A 27,963-nucleotide genomic window follows, 5' to 3' on the forward strand; every position below is an offset into this window, starting at 1 on the left:
CATACTCCCAACACATTTGTCGCTATACCTCCTTTCCTTGTGCGATAACGTTGTTTTTCTTCTTTAGGAGGTGTCACTGGAATAAAAGTACCGTCTAACGCGCCTAAGCAACCCTATATTATTCAAATGAATTAATAAGAAATACTACTAAAACATAATGACCCTAACATGTTACTAAATATTTATCATATGTTATTACCTTAAATGGTTTTCATCTGTCATCTTCACAGTTTTCGGATATAGGTTCTGGTGTTTTGAGTAATATGTGGTGAAGCTTCAAAATTGCATGAAGACACAGATTGAAGTGACAACTCACAGTCTCTTGACTTCGATGAAAAAGTAGACTAATTGTTCTGTTTTTCTTGTGATGTGCCAGAACATAGATAAAAAAATACAACAATTTCATCAACGGATGCATTTCTTGTATCTTTTAATCCCCCAATGTCTCTTACCATATCACATAATATCTCAAAGGTTCTCCTATCCATACGGAGTTCACTAATACAAAATGCATCACTCTCTTTTGTAAGGCTAAATATCCATTGCATTCGCTTAATTTGTTTTTCTTCCTTATTTTTTATTCGGCAAATTTTAGTACGTCGATATATTCGACACGAATGTTGATAGAATATGAGAACCAACACAGCCATAAGTGTAATATGTGTAGCCCATAATGTGTACATTAAATTTTGACTTCTGCTATTAAAAGGAGGTCGTGCCATGTTTTTCTACAACAATACGAGTAAAAAAACATCAATGAAATATAAGAGAAACAAACAGAAACTAATGCATAACTAACGAGGATATATAACAAGAACACAAAGTTTAATAGCAAAAATAAAAAAAAACCATGTCTAGTTGAATAATAATATATATGAAACATTCGTAAATCTGAACTATAGTTCCTTTTTAACGTTGTTGAACCTGGACTAAAGCCCATGTTGACACCAACTATGAGACATGAGTTATGATACAAACATAAATATTTGAGAATTATTGTAAGGTCATATATGTATGCGGTTTGGAGGGTATGGGATGGAATTATCTTCAACATCATGGATGCTTCCAACAAAATGCTTCATTTGGAGGATGCTAAATGATTGGTTTTACAAAGTTCCCTCTGCTTTAAGAGCAGACTAATTTCAGAATTCTTCTGGAAAGATTACATATACGATCATGGTTTATTGGTAGCCACAACAGATGATAATCATCCTTTTTGGAAAGGTATTCCGCTATATTTTCAGAGCTGCAGGATTTCTATTCTATTCTAGACATACTACTGTAGTGGCTGGAAATTGTAGTATATGATAGTTGTGATTGCTATTAGTAAAAATTTCACTCCATCAAAGAAAACAATTAACGGATTGAGTATCCTATTTTGGGTGTTTATTTCACAGACCTAGGGATTACATCAATTATGTTCGAGGACACAGATATCTTCGAATCGAGAGGAAAAAACATTACATTGAAGGGGTACCTGGTGGTGAGTGTGGGGAGGAGACGCAGCGGTTCGTGATCCAGTTGGAATACCTAGGGCACCGGTACGACGCTACTGGAGAAGGCGGAGGAGTTCAAATTCGGGGAGGAAGGGGATCTTCGAATTCCTAGCGAGGTGGGGCGTTCGGCGAGGTGGCGGCGTTCGACGAGGTGGAGGCGTTCGGCGAGGTGGCGACGTTCAACGTCGAGCGGCGTTGGCGTCGTTCGAGAATAGGTTGCAAAGAGGAGAGGAGGAGAGAAATGAGATGGGAAATTAAGTTAAGGGTATTTTTGGTATTAATGAGAAATTGTGATTGCTGCAAATACATGAATGGGTGATTGAAGGGGTGGGACACCGGAATAAGCCATTACCCACTAATAAAGAATCATTCCCTCATTTATATTCTCATTATTATAATCCAAACATTAACATTGATTGCTATTCTCATTCCTTACTTCTATTCCCTTAAACCAAACGCCCCCTAAGTACTGAGAAAAAACTAAAATGACCAGAATGCAATTACACTTGAAACGGAGAATGCTTAAAATATGAAAAAGACTTTTCCATTCGAAATTTAATTATGAAAATTGTAAATGAGGAATTTTAATCTTTAAGCTATATAACAAAATGGAACGGTTTTTCTTAAAACTAGCTCATTCTTACATTTTAGGGAAAATCGGTTGGTCAATCAATTTTTGGTCCACAAACTAACCCAAGCAACAGCATCTGATTCTAGTTTCTTGGGTCCAACCGGCGGTCCTATCCAAATTTACAAGTATGATAAGATCACAGCGAGTTGGTTGATCCATTTTGAAACTGGACCAGCAGGTGAACCAGCAGTTCAAAAGGTTACTGGCTGAATCCTGATTTCTATGCTAATTCATGCAAACTAAATATAAAAGGCAAACTTACAGTTCCGATTGAATCATGATTTCTTTGTTAATTCAACCAGTCCAGTTTTGCTAGTGAATCAAGGATTACCTAATAGTGCTAATTTGAAAACATTGACAGAAGTAGATTGACTTTGTTAATCTTTCAGAGCAACAAAAGAAAGTGAAAATCACCAGAAGAAGATGGACGAGGTGGTAACTCTCCGGCTGCTTCAATCCGGATGTTTTCAGGAAAAATACAGCTGCAGCATGATCCTAAACTTCGCAATCTCCACATTAGTTAATATGTCAAAATCTTTGAATTGGAGATATTTTGGATCGGGATGTTCAATTCACCCATCCTGGAATTGGCTTCCCTATCAGCAGCATGCTTACGGTTGGACCGCTGAGGCCGGCTAGAAAAGGGTTTTGAATAGTCTGAAAAAAAATGAAAACAACCCTTCTCGAACTTTCAACCGAATAACACTTGCATAAAATAAATTAACTAAACATAACAGAAAGAAGAGGCAAGAGGATTTTTACTTGGTTACAACCGAGGAGGTTGTTAATCCAAGGAAAGTGTAGCACTAAATACTCCTTCAGGTGGATAAGCCTCTTATAGCAGTGAAGCGCAAAAACAACTAAGCTAATCTAGAAAGGAAGTGTACAAGTGTTGGAAATAAATTGCTTGAGTTGATTGAAAAGCTTCTGGACCAAAACTGTATTTATAGTCTTGGTCGGGGCGCCCTGAAGGATTCTGGGCGTCCTTAGGGGGATAAAACTTTATCCCCAACGCACGGATCGCGATTTGACCACGATCTGGATAAAGACTCGGTCCGAGCGCCTGGAATGGATCTAGGTGCCCGCAACCCAAAGTTAACTCCGGTTGGCTTTTTCGGTCCGGGACCTCTGCTCCGGTTCAGCTCGCCTCGGTCCGGGTCTTCTGCTCCGGCTCCGCTCGTTTGGGTGATTCCGACCATCCGAAATAAGATTCACCTAAACCCAATTTCGACCTTCTCGAGCAACCTTCCGCTCTGGCTTCTCGTCCCTCGAAAACGTCACGCGCCTCTTTCTCATCCGCTCGCGTACTCTTCCGCAGCACCTCGTCCCTCGGACGCATCGAGCCCGTCGGCTCTCTCCCGTACTGTCCTTCTCGCTAGCTGCGTCTTTTTCTCAACTCCCTGTGCTTCTAAGCTCCTGCACACTTAGACACAAGGTTCAAAACCACAGGACCTAACTTAACTTGTTGATCACACCAAAACAACCTTGGGATTCCAACAATCTCTCCATTTTTGATGTGAGCAACTCAAGTTAAGCTAGGGTAAATAGACATAAAAATGAAATAACAACTATTGCAATAAAGTGCAAAAAGATTAAAAAAATTGGTCTACCTCCCCCTAGACTTATACTTTTCCTTCTCCCCCTTTGATCACATAAAAAATTGGGGTTCTAAAAAAACTCTAAGGGTAAAAATTTTAAAAAAAATCTTTGAAAGATTTTGCAATAATTTTCACAGAAAGAATCTCTAAGTAAAAAATTTCTAAGTAAAATTTTAAGTAAGAAAATTTTCTAAGTAAAAACTCCATGTGAGAAAATTTTCTAAGTAAAACTTTAGGTAAGAGAATTTTCTGAGTAAAAAGAAATTTAGAAAATTAGAAATTGTTCTAAGTTAAATATTTTTTTAAAAAATTCTAAGTAAAAAAAATTTAAGCAGAAATTTCCTATTTCATAAGAAATTTTAACTTAAGCAAAAATATTTTTAAGAATTTTTCTAAGTAAGAAAATTTTAAGCATAAAAATATTTTTGATAAATTTTCAAAAAAATTTGGAAAACTTTTTAAAGCATTTAATTTTGAAAACCTTTTTAAAGCATTTAATTTCAACCTTAATGCTTTTATCAGAAAGTTAATTAAATATTTTCTTTCAATATTTTAGTTTCCAGGCAGTGGCGAGGTACTAGGTCTTTTTGGTTATTGGAGCAACAACCACTTTCTTAGACAAAACCTCATAAAGAAATTAATTGTTTAATTTTCTCGCTGAATGCGTTAAATCTGATTTAAAAATTTAGATTAAGCAAGACTTAGGAACCCAATATAGGTTCCAGCCTATTGGATTAATTAGGAATTTCTTAGGGACGTATTTCTTTGAAATATTTTTAATTTGTCCCTTATGATATCGAAAATACCAATTTAAATTGTTGTATTTTCTAAAAAATATTTTATTTGAATATGCATGATTTTTTAGACTATCTATTTGCATTTTCAAATTATTATTTTCTAATTTTAATTTGTCTAACTCTTCTAATGGGCAAGACTTAGCTAGATTACTTTTAAAATTTTAATTTCCTTTTCTAACTTACAGCAGTCTTTAGTTAACAATTTAACAAACTTAAAGAGTTTATCGGGAGGAAGAGATCGTACTTGACTTACCTTGTTGATCTCGTTCTCCGTGTCTCCCCCTGAACTGCTGCTTTCTTCTGACGCAGCTCCCCCTTCATTGATGCTCTCGATGCTCATTTCGGAAGAACTTGACTCGTAGTCGTCATCTTGATGACTTGCCATTAATGCAAGTTCGGAGAAGACCTCGACTTTCGATTCGGACGACGTATCGTCTCACGTCGCCTTTAAGACCTTGCGCTGTTGGACAGGCTTCTTACCTTTGTCCTTGTCCTTGTTCCTTAGCTTGGGGCAATTGTCCTTGACGTGCCCTTCTTCGTTGCAGTGGTAGCAGTGGATCGTCCTTTTCTTTCTACCCTATGGATGGTTAGTAGTTCTAGACTTACATAATTTCTTGAAATGTCTTACCATCATAACCATTTCTTCGTCGTCGAGAGAAGATTTTGACTCAGGTTCGTCTCTCGATGCTTTAAAGGTGACGTTGTGCTTGGGCTCTTTCGTACCTGCACATCTTGATTCATGCACTTCAAATGTAGAAAATAATTCTTCTAATGTAATTTTTTCTAAGTCTTTTGAAATATAAAAGACATCTACTAGTGACGCCCATTTTGAATTTCTAGGAAAAGAATTTAGTGCGTACCTTAGCAAATCTCGATTAATTACCATCTCTCCGAGATTCAAAAGTCCGGTGATGATTTCCTTAATCTTCGAGTGTAGATGTGCAACTGTTTCGTCTTCTCTAAGTTGCAGGCTGGTAAGTTGGTTGTAAAGTAGATCCTGTCTTGCGAGCTTGGCTTCGGGCGTTCTTTCGTGTAGCTCAAGGAACTTCTCCCAAAATTCCTTTGTGGAGTCGTAATTGCAGATTCCGTTGACTTCTTGTGACGGATGAACGCTTAGTAGATGGTACTCTGCTTTGTCATTTGCCACATAGTCGGTCTGCTCCATTTTCGTCCAGTGGTATTTCTCCTTACCTTCCGGTGCTGTAAAATCGAATTCCATAATTAACATTAAATCAAAATCCGTTTTTAAAAATACCTGCATTCGCTTTTTCCAGATAGCGAGTTCCCCTTCGAACTTCAGTGGGTATATGCTCGGTCCGGCCATCCCGTTGCTTCAGTCGACGATTAATCCTCCTAAGGCGTCCTTGCTCTGATACCACTTGTTGGACCGCTGGGGCCGGCTAGAAGGGGGGTTAAATAGCCTGAAAAAAAACAACCATTCTCGAACTTTCAACAGAATAACACTTGCATAAAATAAATTAACTAAACAGAACAGAAAGAAGAGGCAAGAGGATTTTTACTTGGTTACAGCCAGAGAGGTTGTTAATTCAAGGAAAGTGTAACACTAAATACTCCTTCAGACAGAGAAGTCTCTTACAACAGTGAAGTGCAAAAACAAAGAATCTAATCTAGAAAGGAAACGTACAAGTGTTGGAAATGAATTGTTTGAGTTGATTGAAAAGCTTCTGGACCAAGACTGTATTTATAACTTTGGTCGGGGCACCCCGAAGGGTTCCAGGCGCCCTGGGGGGATAAAACTTTATCCCCAATGCACGGATCGCAGTTTGATCGCGATCTGGATAAAAACTCGGTCCGAGCGCCCGGAAGGGTTCCGGGCACCCGGAACCCAAAGTCAACTCTAGTTGACTTTTTCGGTCAGGGACCTCTGCTCTGGTTCAACTCGCCTCGGTCCGGGCTTCTGCTTCGGCTCCGCTCGTTTGGGTGATTCCGATCATCCGAAATAAGATTCACCTAAATCCAATTTCGGCCTTCTCGAGCAACCTTCCGCTCCGGCTTCTCGTCTCTCTGAAACGCCGCGCGCCTCCTTCTCGTCAGTCCGCGTACTCTTCTACAGTACCTCGCCCCTCGGATGCACCGAGCCCGTCGGCTCTCTCCCGTGCCGTCCTTCTCGCTAGCTGCGTCTTTTTCTCAACTCCCTGTGCTCTTAAGCTCCTGCACACTTAGATACAAGGTTAAAAACTATAGGACCTAACTTAACTCGTTGATCATACCAAAATAACCTTAAGATTCCAACACTTACCTCATCTGTAAATGGTTGCAGTTCTTGTCGAACAAATGGTAGGTGTCTCCATAGTATTTCTCAGAAAAATCATCGATAAATAAGCGAAATTCTGAGCGACACATATTTGTGGTGCCCAGCCACACAGATCGTCCGAAGATAAATCCAGGACAGCTTTTTGGCTCTACTTCAAATACCCCGCTCATCGAGAAGTCATGTGCTCCGAATCCATATTCCATGCCATGGGCTTCACAGAGAAATAACAGTAGAATTATCAAACTATGAGCTATGGATTCAAACTAAAAGAACGAAGTGCACAAGAGGTATAATATTTTGCACTAAGTACTAACATTGTTTGATGATGGGGACGATAATAAAATCCAAAGACTATTAGAAATTAGATCATTTTCATGCACATGAATGGGAAGTGAGCAAAAAATTCCAAGTTATGCTTAAATTCTGAGCCCCAGTTTAACCCTCCACATTCTGAGTTGTGAACTAATAATAAAGCTTTATAAGGAAAAGTAAGCTCCTATTAACTTGGTCCTGCTAAGTATCTTGAGTCAATAATTGAACCTGAAAAGTGAGCTACTATTAACTTGGAACTTTCTTTTGTAGTTCATTGTAATGCTTATACTTGTAAAAGATTTCTCCACTTCCGATAGTTGATCAAGAAGAGGAAAAATAATTGTTTTCCGTGAGTGATCCACAGACATATCATAGCCATGGAGTTGGAGCCTTGGGAGCTGCCGAACCACATAAAAAAACATGTTAGAGATTGTGGTAAGCTTACATTTGTGTTTATGTGTATTCCATTATTTATATTTGTGTGAATTTGCCAAGAATTTGCAAGAGTAGTTGTTTTAAATCACATTTGTAGGTACATACAGTATTCACCACCACCCTAGCGTTTGATCATCTCATTCTCATGATCCCAACAGAAATCACCTTGGATATTCACTATGAGCAATACAAACCCACTTAGGCAACAATTTTAAGCAGGAAAAGTTTATTCATAGCAAGGCATACAGGTTAATCATAGCAAAACAATGCACAATTTTTTCCCCAACTAATAGAATAAGATATGATGTACATTTAGTTTCCATGGATTAAAACTAAATCTCACAAATTCTCAGTTTACACGGTGATAGAAAAGCAAATTAGTGATGTTCTATGAAGAAGTTGAACCTAAAAAAATGAAAAGTTTAGAGTAGCATTCGCTTTAAACTTTCACAAGAAACATCATGTAAATTAATTGCAACTTCTTCGAATTCATCACAAATGCAATTTGTACGAGAAAAGGGAAACCAATCAACTCTTGCAATGATTACGAGACAGATAGTCGACATGGAATATCGAATCGAGTTAAATCGAACACTGAGCCATTGAAGACAGACCTTCAATCCCGAATGGAAGATGCCGAGGCCCAAATAATATAAGTACTTATTTACCGGCGAGATGTCGTAAATGTTCAAATAGAGATGTGTCTTCCCACTTCCGTCTCCGCCCCCATCAATAAGAGTCCTCTGGTAAGAAGTAAGGGAATGAAAGCAAGGTATATGAAAGCAATCTTGATGTAAAGAGGAGTTGTGGACAATTGCTGAAGGAGGTTGTTTAGAAGGCAAAAGAAGTAAGGGAATGAAGAGGATAGGAAAGCATGCAGTTTGAACAAGAGTTGCCATCCACTTGCTATTGCCTCCTTTGGTCATAGTAGAATCTCCCAAGAAGAGTTGCCACAGTTTGGCCGGCGAGAAGGAAGAAGATGTTGAGGGCCACCAAGAACCACCATTGCCATCTTTTAATCCTTGGTGTTGATGTTGTTCCTGACACTGTTTATTAACTTGCATTAGAGATTTTGAAAAAAAAATAAAAAATAAAACAAAATTAAAAAAATAGGATCTTGAAAACTAATCAAACTTCAATTTAAGCTGCAGTATGCCACTTTCTGTGACTTGCATTAAGCTTTCAAAATCCGCATTGGGACTGCATTTCTACCTCGAACTAGAAAATTGATAATTCATAGATTTTTGTGATATTGCTTTGACTGAATTGTTCGTTGTTCATATCATAGTATGTTACGAGTGAATCCAATAGTGAGGTGGAAATTAAAACTAGGTGACAATTAAAGTCAAGGTGGAATGACAATCAGTGAATATAGGTAGATGGCCAAGTCATTCTCATCAAAACTTCGCTTCTCAATCTTCAACACTATCATCTTTAGAGCCAGCCGGACTTAAGGGCCACAACGTTCCACACCTTAGTGTCAAGACACATAGAATAAATTTGATCGGCTCCAATGGTCGGTCAGGTTTACAGGGCATAGTTCCCTATCTCTCATCATATGATTGGTCAACCTAAGCGTCAGTCAGGTTTACAAGACATAGCTCCATATCTCTCAACATATAGTCGGTCGACCCAAGCATCGATCGGATTTACAAGACATAGCTCTCTATCTCTCAGCATATTTGGTCAACCCAAGGGCTGGTCGGGTTTACAAGGCATAGTTTCCTATCTTCAGCATATGGTCGGTCAACCTAAGCGCCAATCGAGTTTACAGGATATAACTCCCTATCTCTCAGCATATGCTCAGTCGACCCAAGGGCTGGTCGGGTTTATAGGGTATAGTTCCTTATTTTGCAACACTAAAGCAACTCTCAGGATATGGTTGGTCATAATGCCCCAGAAGAGTCCTAGGTGTCAATTTCTTCTCCACCTCATCTGTCCAGCACGTCATGTCTCTAAAGTTTTCTTCTAAATAACAGAGTCATCTATCCAGCACGTCATCTCCACCGCTTCCACACAAGATCATTTTCTATGAGGTTTCCTTAAACATGATTGTTTCCTAAGGTATCTTGCGCTCCTCCTTTGAGATTTGATCACCTTGAATAAAAAGAGGAAATGACGATCTGTATCTACTAAATCCTCCGGCTCCTAATTAAACCCTAAAAGGCACATCTTTACCAGCCAAATTTAAACTTGTCGCATCTCCAATTAAATCCTAGAAAAAACTCATCTTTACAACGAGATCAGAAAAGTAGCTGCTTCTATATTGAGATCAAAAAAATAGGTGTACATTTTGGAGCGAATTAACAAAATACATTGACGATTAGAGAAGAATTAAGAGAATAATCGTTCTCACACCAAGACAAACAAAATATATATATATATATATATCATAGTGTTGGAATTTCGTTCGATGATAAAATCAATCCAAACATTCCCTAGTCGATTGCAAAACAGGTGCGGAAGGTTCAAAAAAGGACAGAAAAGAATAAAAGCGATCGATTAGAAAAAACAAATAGATCGAGAAGTAGGGAAAGCGCACCGGCCATGAAAAGCTGCGAAGCTCTCTTGGTGTTGTGCGATTCCTTCTTCGGCCTCCTTGTCGTCTTCTTGCTGTCGCTTTGCTGCGTCACAAGAAATGAGTGGATTGGATGATTGGATTCATTTAGAGGGGATTGAATTGGAGTTATATATACATAGAGAAGGGTGTTTGAGAAGCGACGAATAAAAATACTTGGTCGATTTCGTTGCAGCCGTCGTCACCCCGGATCCGACAAAGTTGCATGGTCTTAATAAAATTCTTTCGTATGGCTCGGTCGCCAATTAGGGGTGTCAAGAATATTTTTTAAAAGCAATTAAAAAAATAATTTTTTAATTTATTTTACTAATTTGACTACTTTAATTTAACATCGACCATCTAGGTCCGTTGAAAGATATCCAATAAGAATAAAATATTCCCATGATGTGCATAGAACCGTCCTGAAAATATTACTAAGGTGTCGTTCACTCGTTTGATGACAAAGAAAAAGATAAATATCTAAAATATTTGAAAAGTATTTTGATTATAAAAAATCAATTCATCTTTTTTTATTTATATTTATTTAAAATAACAATAACTCAGAGTGAGAGAAAGTGTAAAAACGAGACTTGATTGATTGCTTGATATTATCAAGCAGATGGCTTCTACGTTTGATGTATATCATCTGTACCCCTCTCTCTACTAATAAATAGAATTTTGTAAAACAAATATTGAAAATTAAATAATAATTTTTATTTTAATGAAATATGAAAAATCGTTAAAAAAACAAAAAAACAAATGGTTTCAAATGTCGAAACCTCGCACATGGAACTTTCTTCGATGTCAGTATCAAATGCACCATTTTTCAAATGTAATGCTCTTTTAAGTTAGAGATATCTGTTAATCAACATCAAATGCACTTGTTCTTCAATATAAATGTACTGCTTCTGCAAAATTTTCCGTAAATAGAGTATGCACGTTAATTTCGTTCCAATGAACAATCCAGCTTTAAAATCAATAACCATGATATTGCACTAACAATTATCTTACCAAACAAAATAACTCAATTACATCTACTAAATTCCAATAAAATATATGCTATCAATTAATGCCAGCAACAGAATAAGATGCATAATAAACCTCTACAACCGGAAATAATATGATCTTGTTGAGAGAATACCAACCCTCGCCTCAAGAACCATGGCTTCTTCAGTTGACTAACGCAATAAGGTACAACAAAAAATTGTGAAGAATGAAATTAACAACTACAGCCTCCAGATTGTGACTGTGACTGATACGAATGTGCATTGGTTGCTCTCAAATTAACATCGACCATGTCATCCTGCTTTTCTGAAGAAAGATTTTCCATCCCAGGCAAGGCAGCCGCAATCTTCTGAAAGAGAGCCTGAAAAGATTGAGGAAGCAATTAGTAACCGCAGTCCTTGAAAATCTGAAATATGGTGATAATTTTTTTCTCTTTCAGATAAATAAATAAGAAAGCCATTGGATTTGATGGAAGAATTGATCCACAAACTTATTCTCAACCATGAGAATAAAATATTGAAGCCCGAGTTAATAATAGTGTATCTATTAAGTCCATATAAATCCTATTCATTAGCTAACTTCCCTTGCTAGCCTTGTGAGACTAAACTAGCATGCTATGTTAAGCATTTTGTCTGGACTAGAACATAATTAGGCACGTAAAGATGACATATGTTTGCTTTCAGTGCATCTGTCTAACAAGTATAACATCATTAGTTTAAGGATCTTTGGGCCAAGTCATTGGTGCACCTAAAGGAGATGTTTGCAGTACAAGTATTTGTCAGTTTCAGCTGTGATCAGGCATATATATCCATTGGTAATTTGAAAAGCATAAACATGAAGTGATTTTGAAGCATACTAGGTTCTTGTCATGGTATGATAGCTACCTTTATATTGAAGCCAGCTTTTGCGCTTGTTTCGATAAACATGACACCGAGCTCTTGCGCTTTACCTTCTCCTTCTTCTATGGAGACTTGCCTATTAATAACAATAAAAAGAACAATGCAATGAGTAAGTTCCCATCCTCAAGGACAGATTGGAAAAAGAAGCTGACATGAGATGATAAGAAAGCAACCAAGCAAAAGATAATCCTTTGCAGCATTTATAGTGACTGATGGTATTTTTTATGACCACTTTTTGGTGACCACTTTGCAGCATTGGTGCTGAATTCAAGCAGAGCTTATTCACTTGAGAGGGCAACACAATTGTAATATATAGGTATAATGGACAACTGACACTCGTCCATGTGGGACTAATGAATAAAACTCATTTCATCCTAAAATGACTAGTCACTCTATGAGGGATACACTTTCAATATAGGTCATAGTGATCTATAAACTCAAGTAATAGAACATAATTACATGCTACTCGAGCAATTGACCAATTAAATGAATAAGATAAAAATTTGTCAATTGAAAATGAGAAAAAAAAAACATCAAGTTCTTTTTTAACCATTGGTGAGCTTACATTCTCTATATGAACTTCACCAACTTTCACAATCTCAATCCTCTACATACGCAAGAATTTGTTGTTTTCTTACAAAAAATTCTCAGATTCACTTTGAACAGGCCCAAAGTATGGAACATGGTGATACATGAAGATATAGATAAACATCAAAGTAACAATGATAACACTTATTCTTTGGTAAGCATGTTACCTAAGAATAGCAGAGTTTCGAAGTAAACCAAATTAAATAAGAGATATCAATCACCTCTTGTCGACCAAGTCAGTTTTGTTCCCAACAAGGACAATAATAACATCGCTTCCCCTCTCCGTTCGAACCTCTTCAATCCATTTTAAAGTATTTAAGAAAGACTGACGATCTACATCAAATACAAAGCAGCTAATAAGTTTTCTATATCAAATAGAGGATATAAAACTAAATGTTTACCTACATTTACCATACATTAATATTGAGTGAAACAATCAAAGTTACAAGAAGCATAAGAGAGTCAAAAAGAAGAAAACACTCAGGGATTGAGCCCTTTGGACAATTATTGTTAAATACAGCACAAGATTTACCAAGGAAGCATACTTGCAACATCATAAGCAATCACTGCAACTGATGAGTCACGAATATAACTTGGGATGAGGCTCCTAAATCTCTCTTGTCCAGCAGTGTCCCTAGAGATGATTGAGATTCAGAAAAACTTTAAAAGAGAACATTTCGGATATAGAAGCTACTAGCCAATGCTTCCTTCAAAAGAATGAATATTTAGGGGAATAAAAAAAACATGAACTGTGTTATCTCTAAGAACAAATCATGCAAGTAGACCGTCCAAACACATTCAAGGAGCTTTCCACTTAATATGATTTCTACTGAGAATTGCTTGGTATGGTATTTCTCAGTATTGAGCGGAACATCATGTGCCCAAGTGAGTATGACACCTGTGCGCAGCATGCATGACCTACACAAAGCATGTGATGAGTCGTAACTTAGGTACTATGATTTTTTTTATCCCAATTGCATACTAAAGTTCAAACAACACATTAACACATGTGCAGTGAATCTTGGAGACCAAAGAACTTGTAGAGACGAGTTTTCTTCTCGAGTAGAGTTTTTGGAATCTAGGGAGTGTTTCAGGTGACGTTTTGTTTCTATTGTTCCATTGGAGTTGAAACAAGGAAAGTAAAGGCGAGAGCTTTAGTGTAGATAGTATGAGCACAGCTTGTCTAAGTATCAAAGTATAGTGATTTTGCTTTAATATTGTATACACTTAGATTCTATTTGAACAATGTACTTTTGTTGAATCATGTTAGATCACTTGTGTTCCATTATTATGTCATTTCTATTGTGTCTTCTTGTGTTAGATGAGCTTGTTCTCAATTGCAAAAAATGTCGGTTTATAGAATCTACCATGGGAAACAAAGATTTAGCACGTGGTTTGGTGGGTGTGGTGATATTCGAATACTAAGCAGAGGGCAATTCAAGATGACAGATTAAGGCATCTACCTTATTGGGACTGATCCTATCATAATTTCTCTTTAGTGCCAGTTAGTAACAAATGGCCTCGGAGCAGTTTCAACCCTTCAAGAGGTAGCAGAATTTATTTGGCATCAACAATTTTATATGACAGATAGGTTTATGTTAGTTAATGCTCCCTAGTGTTCATTTAATTTACCAAAATAGAATATCAGAAAAATATAAGGTAATGTAATGGATATCCATGCTGCTAATGATTAGACAAATATGACATGAACTCTCAGAACATTCAGCAATAAGAAGATGTATCTAAGAAAAGTGCAGGATATAGATTGACCCATAGAGTTACAAAACACTGATGGATCACATCATCTGGTTAATTAAATGGAGTTCCCCATAATAGAATACTCTGAAAGATTGACAGTAACAGAGTTTGCAATCTCAAAAATTAATAAGAAAATTGTCTTAATAGTCATCAATGCTCTTCAATATCACAATAAATATGCTCTATATAATGGATGATAAACAGCTCATGATGTCAGTATCAAAATCCCCAACATACTATACTCATTCCTAGGTGTTAAGCATCATCATAACTGCAATACTCCATATAATAAATGTAGCAAGCACTCAAGTATCTGAACATTATATTGGCTGATCTTTCTAGTGAGTCCAAATATACCCGAATATCATTCATCTCTGCTAAGAATTTCAGAGACTAAATTAAATGCCAGATGCCAATGGCCACTCAAATGCCAGCTTTAGTTTTATTATTAATTCTCATTTTGACCAGGTGAAATTTTGTGTTCCGATCATACCTACATTAGAATTCACCATATCAAGAAGATGAATTATAATTGAAACCATAAATTTATCTAACATTATGTGTCAACCATTACCATAAATGGAGATAGCTTTCATAAAATTCAACTGTAGCAGAGCAGATGCAATAACCATACCAAAGTTGTAGTCTGACAGTTCGGTCTTCAAGGTACATAGTCTTTGAGAGAAAATCTATACCAATCGTAGCCTATTGATCATGTTAACATCAAGCTGTCAGATCAAAAATCAAAAGGAGAGTACAGATGCTACATTTAACTGGGCTTGGCATAATTTAGATGGTAGATCATTTCCTCTAGATAAAGGAGACTAATTCCATCTTACAATCAATCAAGAGAATTTCAAGAATTAGAAATGCCTTTGTTGGGTAATTGACTTCTTCAAATAGCACAAACAAATATCATCGCTACAAAATGCAATGTTCTGCTAGCCTTTATGTTTGGAGACAGGCTCTTTTACCAAGCTAATGTGGGGGAGTATTTGCACGTGTGTGTGTGTGAATGTATCTGTGAAGCTAGATGGCAATGAAAAGTGGAATAAACTCTCGATGTATTACCATTATTATAATTCTTTCCCGCCAATATGTGAGCATATAATTCAATAGAAGATTCACATTTAGTTAGTTATTTTCCATTTATGTTTGTTGTTTTGAAAAGTGCTTGTTAAATTATCTTCTTTAATTGCACATTCAGTAGGTAACAATATGTAATAGAGACAAACATTTAAACATCTGAGAAACAAGAAGACATAGTGTATTCTGTTATCAATAATTCAAAATTAAATTCAGCTCTCTAATGATTTATTACAATATTGCACTCTTTTCCCATATTTTTTTTTTTTCAATTTCTAGCTTTGTAATCATTGATAGGAAAAAGGTATGGTTTTGATGGAACTGATTGCGATCAATGATACGTCAACTAACCAATTGGAATCAGAATTGTATTCCATTATGTTCTTGCTAAAACCATCATATCACCGAAATCTATAAATCTGCATTATAATTAGATTCCCAGTACGTGATAGGAACCTGGGGCGTAATGCGTGGAAAAATTGAAGGAAGGAAAATGAAAAGGGGATAGGGTGATCACTTCGAGGGGATCGGCCTCCACTAATAAGTGAAATTGATTAACCAAAAAGAAAATTCTTTCCTTCCAAAATTACATAACGTCTCTTTAAATAGACACCTAAACTACCTTTTCAAAAGAAAAGGTCTAAAAGAAAAATAAAATAAAAATATATTTTCAAGAGAAAAGGTCTAACTTATCTAAAACTTATCTTAGAAAAGGAAAAGGTCTAAAACTTATCTTTAGAAAAGGGAATAAAGTTAAAGGATTTATTTGAATAGATCCATTAAAAGATCCTATCATTCCACCGCCCTTCAAAACAATCTTGTCCTCAAGGTTGTTTAGCAATAAACTCTGGAAATTTTTCTTGAATTGTATCATATTACTCCCATGTTGCATCATCGATAGATAAGTTGTCCCACTGAATTAATAGTTCAACCGTCGCTTGATTGTTATTCTTTAGAAGTCTCCTTTCTAAAATAGCATAAGGTTGAAACTTAACTTCACCATCTGGATTCAATTTAGGAAGGTGTTGTTGAGGAGTAAATTTGTCACCTAATTTCTTTTTTAGACAAGACACATGAAATACAAGGTGTATTTTAGAACCTTGTGGAAGCTCCAAGCGATAAGCAACCGGTTCAATACACTCTATCACTTTATAAGGGTCATAAAATTTTGGTGACAACTTCATAGAGGTTGAAAGACGAATTGAAACTTGTTTGTATTGTTGAAGTCTTAGAAAAACCCAATCTCCTATTGCAAATTCTCTTTCCGAACGATGTTTGTCGGTGCTTCATTCTTGCTAGTTGGTTTTCAAAAGTTGCAATATTTGGTTCCTTGTGCGTAGGTTTTGGTCGACTTGATACACAGTTGTTGATCCACATGTGTATGAGCTAACTGAGGGTGGTACACATCCATAAACGATCTCAAATGGGGTAATCTTTGTAGCTGAGTGCTAGGTCGTATTGTACCACCATTCTGCCCATGAAAGCCAATAAACCCACTCCTTGGGTCTATCACCGGTTAAGCAACGTAAATAATTCTCTAAACATCGATTAACCACCTCTGTTTGTCCATCTAACCGTGGGTGGTAAGATGTGCTAAAATTAAGTTTAGTGCCTTGCAATTGGAATAGTTCTCTCCAAAATTTATTTGTGAATACCAGATCCCTATTAGTGACAATAGATCTTGGTAGCCCATGTACTTTGATTATATGGTCAACAAATGCTTGAGCAACACGGACAGTTGTATAAGGATGTGATAATGAACAAAAATGGGCATATTTTGTGAGACGATCAACGACCACCATGATAGTGGTTTGTCCTTGTGAAGTGGGTAACCCATCTATGAAATCCATGGATATATCGATCCATATTTGTCCAGGTATGGGAAGGGGTTGAAGAAGACCTGGTCTTACTACGTTTTCTCCTTTGTTTCTTTGACATACATCACATTCAGCAACAAAGTTTTTGGTGTCTTTCTTTATTCCTTTTCAAAAGAAAGCTCTTGAAATCCGTTTATACGTGCATAGGAAGCCAAAATGCGCTGCAATTGGTAAAGAATGAAATTCCTCCAATATTAGTCTTTTTTCAACTGAGTTTGTTGGAAGGAAGATTCTATTTTTATATCATAAAATTTCTCCATCCCAAGAATAGTGGGGTTTTAGCAATGAATTTTGTAATATGTTTTGGATGAGAGCCCGTGCCGCTGAATTTTCCTTTAGTTCTCTTTTTATGTTGTCCAAGTTTTTACAAGTTACTAAAGATATAGCAGTGAACTCTATTTGGTTAGGAAGGCGAGATAAAGCATCAACTATTGTATTTTCCGTTCCCTTCTCATAAACAATTTCATAATCATATCAAAAGAGCCTCTTGATCCATTTTTGTTGATACATATTTGAGATACGTTGATCCAAGATGAACTTCAGACTCTTATGGTCAGTTCGTATTTGAAAGCGTCGACCAAAAAGATAGGGTCTCCATTTTGTAACGGCATGTATGATAGCCAACATTTCTTTGTCATAAATAGACATCTGTTGATGTAGAGGAGATAGTGTCTTGCTAGTAAAAGCTAATGGTTGTCCTTCTTGCATAAGTATTGCTCCGATTCCAACTCCGGATGCATTGGCTTCAATGACAAATTGCTTATTGAAATTAAGTAGTGCAAGAACTGGTGTTGTCATCATAGCCTCCTTTAAATTCCGAAATGCCTTTTCTACTTCAGGACACTGTCTAAATGCATCTTTCTTTAACAAAGCTGTTAGTGGAGCACTAATCTTTCCATAATTTTTTACAAATTTACGATAATAACCTGTGAAACCTAGAAAACCACGTAATGCCTTGATATTCTTTGGGGTGGGCCACTCCTTCATAATTAGCACCTTTGAGGGATCAATAGCTACTCCTTTTTGGCTTATAATATGACCAAGGTATTCCACCTTAGTTATCCCAAAGCTGTACTGATCTTTTCACAAAAAGAGAATGTTCTTGCAAAAGAGTGAGTAGTTCACGCAAATGATCTTCGAACGATGAACTATAAACAAGGATGTCATTAAAGAAAATCAAAACAAACTTACGGAGGTAAGGCCTGAAAATATCGTTCATCAAACTTTGGAATGTAGAAGGTGCATTAGTTAAACCGAAAGACATGACTAAAAATTCATAATGACCATCATGAGTCCGAAAGGCTATTTTTGGAATATCTGGCTGATGGATTCTTAACTGATGAAAGCCTGAGTGAAGATCCAACTTTGAGAAGAATGAAGAACCTCCTAATTCATCAAGTAATTCATCAATGATGGGGATGGGGTACTTATCTTTCACTATAATTTTATTGAGTGCCCGATAATCTACACACATTCGTCAACTTCCGTCTTTCTTTTGCACAAGCAGTACTGAAGAAGAATATGGACTTACACTTGGGCGAACAATACCAGCTTGAAGCATCTCTTGTACAATCTTCTCAATTTCCTCCTTCTGTATATAAGAGTAGTGATACGGCCTAACATTTGCTAGTGCACTCCCAATATTAGAGGTATACGATGATCATGTGAACACGATGGAGGAAGTCCCTTTGGCTTAGCAAATATCATAGAAAATTTTGAAAGAAGTGCCTCTAATTCTTGGGGGGTATGTGATGTACCTTTAAGATCCTTTTTGATAAAGAGTTGCATGAGAAAAATGGAGCAATCTTTCTTTAATAATAGCTCTACCTGATAACTACTAATTGATGTGATAGTATCTTGCTTCTTGCCTCTGATGCAAACTTCTTTTCCTTGATCTTGGAAGCACATTGTTTGTTGAGAGAAATTCCATATTATGTTTCCTAATGTTCTCAACCATTGTGCTCTAAACACAACATCACATCCATCTAGGGGTAGAAGAAAAAGATCTATGATTAATTCATAATTTGATAAGAAAATTTTAATACCATCGCACTTTCCTGGACTTGTAAGTGATCGTCCATCCGCCACCTTAACATCAAATGTAGATGCTTGCTCTATTTTTTGTTTAAGCCTTCTTGCCAAGTTTGAGTTTAGAAAATTGTTGCTGCTTCCTGAATCTATAAGTATCATCACTAGTTTTTAAATGAATCCTTTTACCTTCATCATTTGTGGAGTTTGTAGTCCTTCTAAGACATAAACTGATATTGTCATAGAGTCATCTTGCATTTCATTGATATTATCTTGTGTTTCACCTTCATCGAAATCATCTTCTTCCTTAGAGTTCTCTATTGGTTCAATTATCAGTATCCTCTTTTGCTTGCATTGATGACCACGGCGCCACTTTTCATCGCAATGCTAGCATAATCCATTTGTCATTCTTTCCTTGATCTCTTCTTTTGTCAATCTATGGGGTGTTGAATAATGCAATATGTTTTCATGAATTGCCTTATTATTTCTTCTTCCTTCCTCATTGATCTTCTCTTCTTGTAGTCGTGCAAAGGATAAGACAACCTTCATGGTGCGGGGTTGATTCATTTTTACTTCTCGTCATATAACAAGGCGAAGTCAATAAAAGTGCCTAATAATTGCTTTTCTGACCAATCACGAGTTTGATTAGAGAGTCGCTCGAATTATCCTTGGTACACTAGTACGACTGTAGTCTGTTGAATTTTGGCTAATTCTCCATCAAACATTCTCATAACCAGAGGGACCAAATCGATTGAGGAGTTCTTCTTTGAAATCCTCCCATTTTGGAGGTTCATGGCATGCATCAAGCCAGTCATACCATTGGATGGCATCACCTTCGAGGTTTATAGATGCTAGTTTTACCTTTGCATAGTCCAATGTGCTGTGGAAGCGAAAATATTTTTCAGCCCTTGAAATCCATCCAATTGAATTGTTGTTCTCCCAACGAAGAAATTCCACCTTCATACGTGGAAGGTTGTGCTCTCGATCTTTATTTGAGTTCGCTCTATGGTCATATTGTCATTTGCAAGACTATTGATTTGTTCTCCTTTTGATTAGTATGCTTGAGCTAGAATCCACCTCTAAACGATCCTTCAATTCATGTATTATTGTGACCAACAATGGTACAGTTTTTTTTGAATTTATCCATTCTTGTCTCATGCTTAGCTTCAAATTCCAAATCCCATTTGGCGTCAGGTTGAATTCTCCAGTCGTCATGGATTTTCTTCTCTTGAAGTCGGGTTAAGACCATGCACTTGTTGGTGGATGCAACTAGAGGTGTTGAAGAAGTTGATGCTTGATACTATAGGGCGATGATGAAGTGAACCTCGCTTTGATACCAAGTTGATAGGAACCAGGGCCTATGCGTGCAAAAATCGAAGGAAAGAAAATGAAAAGGGGGATAGGGTGATCACCTCGAGAGGATCGACCTCTAATAATCAAGTGAAATTGATTAACCCAAAAAGAAACTTACTTGTATTCCAAAATTATATAATGTTTCATTAAATAGGCACCTAAACTACCGTTTCGAAAGAAAAGATTTAAAAGAAAAATAAAATAAAAATATATTTTCAAGAGAAAAGATCTAACTTATCTAAAACTTATCTTAGAAAAGGAAAAGGTCTAAAACTTATCTTTAGAAAAGGAAATAAAGTTAAAAGAATTATTTGAATAGATACATTAAAGATCCTATCAGTACGATAAAATTCAATAGTCGCATCCTCCATCCATAACCATCTAGATCACGACAGATCTCATAGATGAAGCATACTCTGCGACGGACCAATATAGGAGCAGCATTTGCTAGAACGAAAACCCTAACGAAGCCTCCCAGCAGTCACAGGATCGTCGACAATATTGCAGAAAACAAGCATATGAAAGTCTGATCTGGATCCCGGTATAAAATAGAATCTAGGATAATAGAAATCGACCTGGTAGGTGTTGTCGAACTTGTCGTACATGAATCGGGTGATGATGCTAGTCTTCCCCACCGACTGATCGCCCAGGAACACCAGCTTGTACTTGGCGAGCGCCGAGACCGGGGCCATGGCGATCCTTCAAAGAGATCGAAAGCAGGGAGGATCTGAAGGAGATAGATAAAGAGAGTTTGGGATCTGAAATCAAGGAGAGGAAACAAGAGATTTCGAAAAGATCCAACTTAATAATCTTTTTTGGGCGATTGCTATTTCCGTTTTATTCTCCGCGGCCTGCGAAATCAAAATCGCCGGCATTGCCGGTCGAGTTGGTAAAATTTCATTTTAAACCCCAGTACTTTATGTTCTTTTATAAAATCCATTGAGAGTTTAAAAAAAATCCAAATAATTGATTGTATTCTAATTTATTTATATTAAAAGCTTCATTGAGTTTTTTTTTTAAGTTTAACTAAAAATATTATTATCCGTATAACTTAATTAAAATATTATTTCACTGAACTAAATTTCTATTATTTTTAACATATTATAGATATTTTACAATTATATAGTATAATATATTATGTATTTAAAAATTCAAAAATACCGAAGTATCCCTGTTATAAATCTTTCCCACGTATTCTTCCACCCATCATGGTCAAAAGTTATGTTAATCTATAAGTTAAACTTAAAATTGATCAAATATAACCCAAAAAAAATTAGACTCTGCTCAGATTAAATTTGGATATGATTAAACTGGCACAGTGCATTCATTCTAGATATTCAAATTTAGTTAAGTACAAGCTAAGTCAGTAATGGTGACTCCTATCTCAACTCCTAATCTGGACACCCATCTCGGTCTTAGTCATTGATCTCACTCCTATATTGACTTCCGACTCAAACATTTTGTGATTCTCAACCTTCAATCCTGATGCATCTAATCTCAGCTTCAGATCTAGACATCCTCCATGACTCAATTCCTGACCTTGACACCATCTAATTCACTTTCAAATCTCGACACCATCTACCTGGCTTGGCCTCAGTCACTGACATCATAAATGTCTCGCCTTAGTCGTCGACATCAAATATGTCTCACCTCAGTTAACGACACCGCTTCCGGTTTAATCTCAAATCTCAGTACCATTTGCCTGGCTCGGCTCAATTGCTGACATCGCCTATACATTTAAAAAAACCTTGATTTGTGAGGAATTTTAGCAACGAAATTAATTCATCACAAATTAACAACAAATATAACAACGAAAAACTCTTTCATTGTAAAACAACAACGAAATTAACAACACAAAAAATTTCATCCTATAATTTGTAACAAGAATATTTGTGGCAAATTTCATTATTAATTTATGACTAAAATTGAATTTGTTGTTAAATTATGATGAATTCTATATTAGTTGTAAATTAGTAACTAATTTTGTGATAAATTATGGATTCATTTAGAAATTTAGCGATGAATTATATATTCATCATTAAATTTACGACAACATCAGATTTTATCGCTAAATTTGTGACAAATTTACAATTTGTCACTAAATTTAAACTAAATTGTGGATTGGAATAATAGATTTAGCGATGAATATATTATTCATTGCTAAATCAAGATGAATAATTTATTCGATACTGAATCAATAAGCGACGAATACTTGGATTCGACGCTCACTGATTCAGCGACGAATCCAGGTATTCGTTGCTGAATCAACGACGAATACATTATTTGTAATTAATTTAGTAACAAATCCTAGATTCGTGCTAAATTTAGGGATCTGAATCCTTGGCTCTTGACCCTAAATTTTCAACCTCGCGAAGAATCTACGCTCGCACTGCACACTCTCCTGTGTTGGTTCTCTCCAACTCGTGAAGCACTCCGAGCACAGTCGGTAATCTTCGATCCTTTCTCCCTCCCCTGTCCCTTCCCTCCCTAGCACATCGCTCGCAATCAGCCATGAGCATAGCTGGCCTCGCTGCTTAGCGCGAGCGCACCGACATATGCTTTCCCCTCGTCGGAAAGTAGCCACAACATCCGGTTTTCTATAGATCTGGACAACAGCATCTTCATCTTCTCCAAACTCCAATCCGACATCATCCGCAAGCTTGGTTGATTTCCTTGATGTGTGATTTGATTGTTTGATTGCTTGTGTGAATTCACCGTTGATTGATTGTGCTAGACTCCTCTTCCATGTCTAAGATGCCACCGATTTAATTTGAATTGAATGGTGCATGACTCGTCTTCCATGTTTAAGATGTCACTGATTTAATTTGAATTGAATGGTGCATGTGAAGTGTTTGATGAATGTTCCCAAACACTACTTTAAATTGATTAAATCTGGATTGGTTCATTTGTGTGATGTGTTGATTGTCTACTTGATGTGTTGATTGTTTGTATGAATTCTTGTTGAATGCTTGTAATAGATTCAATGTTCAATACTTATAATGCCATGCATTTGGTTTTGATTGAATGTTGCTAGTTAGGTGTTCTATTAAATGTTTCTTACATGTTTGTTACTTAGTTAATGTAATTCTTAGTGTTTGTCGACTTTGTAATATTGTTTGTACATGGTGGTAAAAAGACGAATATGCTCGTCCCCGTGCCTCCGTCAACCCGTCCCAGGGTCAATTTTAGGTATATCTAAAACAATAATTATTTATTGATAATCAATGCTATTTATCTAGGTTACTTTATAATAATTATTGATATACCAATTTAGTAGTAATTAATTATTGTACTATTGTTAATGAAGTCTATACTAGCTTTTATTTGTAGTAGATGAGAGTTAATATTCTAATAATTTTAAATTTGAAAATAGGAAAAATGGAGAAAGAAAGGAGTTGGATGTATAAAAAAACTTATTTGAATGTTAGGTTTAACTGATGAGTTTATTATTGAATTGGAATAATTTTTGGATTTTACTTCGAGTAATGTTAAGTTTATGGGTGAGAATAATTTAAGGTGTTCGTGCAAAAAGTATCACAATAGAAAATTTTTATAGTCTGATCAAGTTTAAGAATATCGTTATAGATTTGATTTTATCTTGAATTACTGTAATTTGATATATCATGGTAAGTCATTCATATTTGATAAAGATTATGGACAAAACATACAAATCTCAATTAATGGGGATCCGAATTATTATGATCAATTAAATCCATATTAGAGGATAATAATTGATGCATCATGTCTGATTTTTTTTTTCTAGAACCAAGCACTACAAGTTCTAATGGCAAGGTGATCGCCTACGCCTCCAGACAACTCAAAGACTATGAGAGGAACTATCCTACTCATGATCTTGAGCTTGCAGCAGTTGTCTTCGCTCTCAAAATTTGGAGACATTACTTGTATGGAGCTCAGTGCAGGGTGTATACAGATCATCAGAGTCTGAAATACTTCTTCACTCAGAAGGATCTAAATATGCGACAGCATAGATGGCTCGAACTGGTCAAAGACTACGATATAGACATCCTCTACCACCCAGGAAAAGCCAATAAGGTGGCAGACGCACTTAGCAGGAAGTCCAGTGCCACCTTACTATCCCTAGCAGCCATGTCACCATCCCTACAAAAGGAGATTACAGATTTTGGTCTCGAACTTATAGTGGGACAACTCTCTACTATGACTTTAGCATCTACTCTGCTTGGTGACATCCAGACAGCTCAGGATTAGGACCCTGAAATTCAAAAAACCAAGCAAGGGTTAACAAAATCAGAAAGTGGAGAGTTCAGGGTCTCAGATAGTGGGGTATTATATTTTGGTGACAGACTATGTGTTCCGGATCGAGAGGAACTACGGAGGAAGATTCTAGACGAGACTCACAGGACTCCTTATGCGATGCATCCTAGCTCCACCAAGATGTATCAAGACCTAAAGAAACATTTTTGGTGGCCGGGGATGAAAAGAAACATCGCTAGATATGTCAGTACCTGTCTGACCTGTCAGAGGGTCAAGGCAGAACATCAGAGACTAGGAGGAGTTCTGCAGCCCATTCAGATCCCGGAATGGAAATGGGAGGATATTTCCATGGATTTCATAGTGGGATTACCCAGAACCACGAATGGTTTTGATGCCATCTGGGTAATAGTCGACAGATTGACTAAATCAGCCCAATTCTTAGCTATCAGAATATCCTACTCCATGGAACAGCTAGCTCAGTTGTATCTCAAGGAGATTGTTAGATTACATGGAGTCCCACGGACCATCATTTCAGACAGAGACAGCAGATTCACATCACACTTCTGGGAGTGTGTATAGTCAGCGTTAGACACTAAGTTAAAATTTAGCACAGCTTTCCATCCTCAGACAGATGGTCAGACGGAGCGGGTGAATCAGATACTCGAAGATATGCTACGAGCGTGTGCCCTAGACTTTAAAGGAAGTTGGTGCAAATACCTGAGTTTAGCAGAATTTGCATACAACAATAGCTATCAGGCCACCATCGGCATGACACCTTACGAGGCTCTCTATGGGCGGAGGTGTAGATCTCGACAGATCTAGTAGCAGATACCACAGCAGCTATACAGCAGATCCGCCAGAGGATAGAGACAGCTCAGAGCCGCCAGAAAAGCTATGCTGATACACGGCGCAGACCCTTAGAATTTTCAGTTGGGGATACAGGATTCCTCAGAGTAGCTCCCATGAAGGGAGTAATGCGTTTTGGGAAGAAGGACAAACTAAGTCCCAAATATGTGGGACCATACCTCATCACAAGGAGAGTTGGCAAAGTAGCATATGAGCTAGAGCTACCCCAGGAGATGTCAGCAATCCATAACATATTTCATGTCTCTATGCTGAAAAAGTATATCCCATATGCCACCCAGGTGATTAAGCCTCAGTCGGTACCAGTCCGCGAAGACCTCAGCTATGACAGTCGACCTATTCAGATAATAGACCGAGCAGTTAAGAAATTACAGAACAAGGAACTACCATTAGTAAAAGTTATTTGGCAAAGTCACACAGCAGAAGAGGCAACTTGGGAGACAGAATCTAGTATGAGACAGAAGTACCCAGAGTTATTCTAAGTTCGAGGATGAACTTTTTATAAGGAATGGGGGATTGTAACACCCAAAAATTCTCAAATAAATTTTATAAATATTCTATGATTTTTCTGGAATTTTAGAATATTTTTACGGAATTTTTGGAGTAGCAGAAGTAGCAAAAATAAATAAAATCGTAAAACAGCTTAAGCGGGAATCGAACCCGAGACCTAGCGAACTCTATGCTTTATGGATGACTTAGTAACTAGGTGGCCCCAGCAGGGGTGTGCTAAAAGAAGAGAGGAACAATAATATTTATGATTGAGTTGGGGTGAAATTAATCACTTAATATAAATAGGAGATTTAAGTGGAGATTAATTATTTTGATCGATAGTTTCTCTTCCTCAAACCCTCACCGCCGACGCCACTTCTCTCTTCCTCACCCTCTCAGCACACTAAGCCAAGGAAAGGCTAGGGTTTCATCTCTAGGGTCATAAGGGCTCCTTCCGGCAACAACTCCAACACGAGGACTCTCCTCTCAGCGAGAAGAACGCATAGACACGAGAAGATCGTCGAAGAGATCCCTTCTCTGGAAAACCTAACGATTGGATTGTAAGGAAATCTAGCGCAGGAGGTAAGAAACCCCTCACCTGCAGTATAAGTAGCTATTCGTGTGTTTTATACATTAGTTAAGTAGTATGCAGATTTCCAGTTCGTAGGGTGTGTTCTAGTGCACACCAAGTGCTTGATAAAATATTTAGCTCAGTAAAATGCTACAGAAGGCATTTTAATAGATCAGTAAATGCAGTAGGAGCATTTAGAATAGCATATTTAGTCTTGTTACAGCTTATATGGGACTACAGTCCAATGGGTGGGCTCCCACAGTCGCCTCTAGGTTCAGACAACCTAGTTCTAGGTTCAGATAACCTAGTAAGAGCAAGGTAAAGTATATTAGCTACAAATCAGTATTTTACTTTTCAGTGGCACTGTACTGGACTTCAGTTGTCCATGGGCTAGGCTCCCATAGTCGTCCCTAGGTTTAGATAACCTAGTAACTCTACTAAATTCAGGATTTGCAACCCCGGGTCTAGTTAGGGATGCGTGCATAGAAAGTACAGTTGTCGGGCCCAACAGCAGCATGATTAGTATTTTCATCTATTTATGATAAATAGTTTTCAAAACTTCACAACTTAGTTATGTGATCACAATTCAGAATTTATATCAGCTTAGCATTTATTTAGATAGCTGTTGTATCAGTTTAGTTCTATCTTGTTGATACCAGAAGATATTTCCATGCTCAGCTTTTACTTTCTATGTTTTGTATGCCAGAATGCCATGTTTTAGCATGTTCAGCACATTTTTTGAAATAGCATGTTTCCAGAACATAAATTGCATCGTATGCATGGTTTTGTGAGGTAGATGGTTTCTTACTAAGCGTAAGCTTACAGATACTTCTTTCCCTTATACTGCAGATAAAGGTAAAGGAAAGATGGACTAGCGGAGGCTGAAGGTCAATGCAGTGAAGATGTGTGTGGATGGGAACATGGAATAAAGATGTTTGGGATCTAGCAAACTTGCACTTAGTATTTCTGATTTTAGTTACTTTCCTACATTATAGAATGTTTGAGTAGCATGAATTGTGTAGTATGCATTAAGTTTGTTATTAGATAGTACCTTATGAGTAATGTTATGCCTAGTAGTTTGGTTTTATGCTTATAGAGTTGACACATGTGA

At 37.0% G+C, this 27,963-nt stretch overlaps 1 protein-coding gene and 2 long non-coding RNA genes across 3 annotated transcripts; 1 reads left to right on the plus strand and 2 right to left on the minus strand.

The window, feature by feature from the left end:
- Positions 1 to 6,083: 6,083 nt before the first annotated feature.
- LOC122024369 lies at positions 6,084 to 10,207 on the minus strand. The gene is made up of 4 exons (XR_006123403.1): positions 10,087 to 10,207; positions 8,159 to 8,590; positions 6,783 to 7,008; positions 6,084 to 6,694 (listed from the first exon to the last, which is right to left on the minus strand). It is a non-coding gene; the product is annotated as an uncharacterized LOC122024369 (long non-coding RNA).
- An 896-nt stretch (positions 10,208 to 11,103) lies between these two features.
- On the minus strand, positions 11,104 to 21,576 carry LOC122024356 (ras-related protein RABH1b-like). The gene is made up of 6 exons (XM_042582969.1): positions 21,271 to 21,576; positions 14,986 to 15,056; positions 13,139 to 13,227; positions 12,815 to 12,926; positions 11,991 to 12,081; positions 11,104 to 11,467 (listed from the first exon to the last, which is right to left on the minus strand). The coding sequence occupies exons 1-6, from the start codon at positions 21,385 to 21,387 to the stop codon at positions 11,321 to 11,323; spliced, it is 627 nt and encodes a 208-aa protein (XP_042438903.1). The 5' UTR covers positions 21,388 to 21,576; the 3' UTR covers positions 11,104 to 11,320.
- A 1,354-nt stretch (positions 21,577 to 22,930) lies between these two features.
- On the plus strand, positions 22,931 to 27,939 carry LOC122025344. Its single transcript, XR_006123671.1, has 2 exons — positions 22,931 to 23,141; positions 27,702 to 27,939. It is a non-coding gene; the product is annotated as an uncharacterized LOC122025344 (long non-coding RNA).
- The last annotated feature ends 24 nt before the right edge of the window (positions 27,940 to 27,963 follow it).

The sequence above is a fragment of the Zingiber officinale genome, chromosome 9B (assembly GCF_018446385.1).
Source record: "Zingiber officinale cultivar Zhangliang chromosome 9B, Zo_v1.1, whole genome shotgun sequence".
Taxonomy (NCBI): domain Eukaryota; kingdom Viridiplantae; phylum Streptophyta; class Magnoliopsida; order Zingiberales; family Zingiberaceae; genus Zingiber; species Zingiber officinale.

What these genes read in the sequence shown, in the direction of transcription:
- LOC122024356 (XM_042582969.1), bottom strand. Translation starts at nt 21,387, where the DNA reads ATGGCCCCGGTCTCGGCGCTCGCCAAGTACAAGCTGGTGTTCCTGGGC. An exon ending in AGTTCGACAACACCTACCAG is followed by an intron (nt 15,057 to 21,270) that starts GTCGATTTCTAT and finishes CATGATCAATAG; the next exon opens with GCTACGATTGGTATAGATTT. An exon ending in ACTGTCAGACTACAACTTTG is followed by an intron (nt 13,228 to 14,985) that starts GTATGGTTATTG and finishes AATCATCTCTAG; the next exon opens with GGACACTGCTGGACAAGAGA.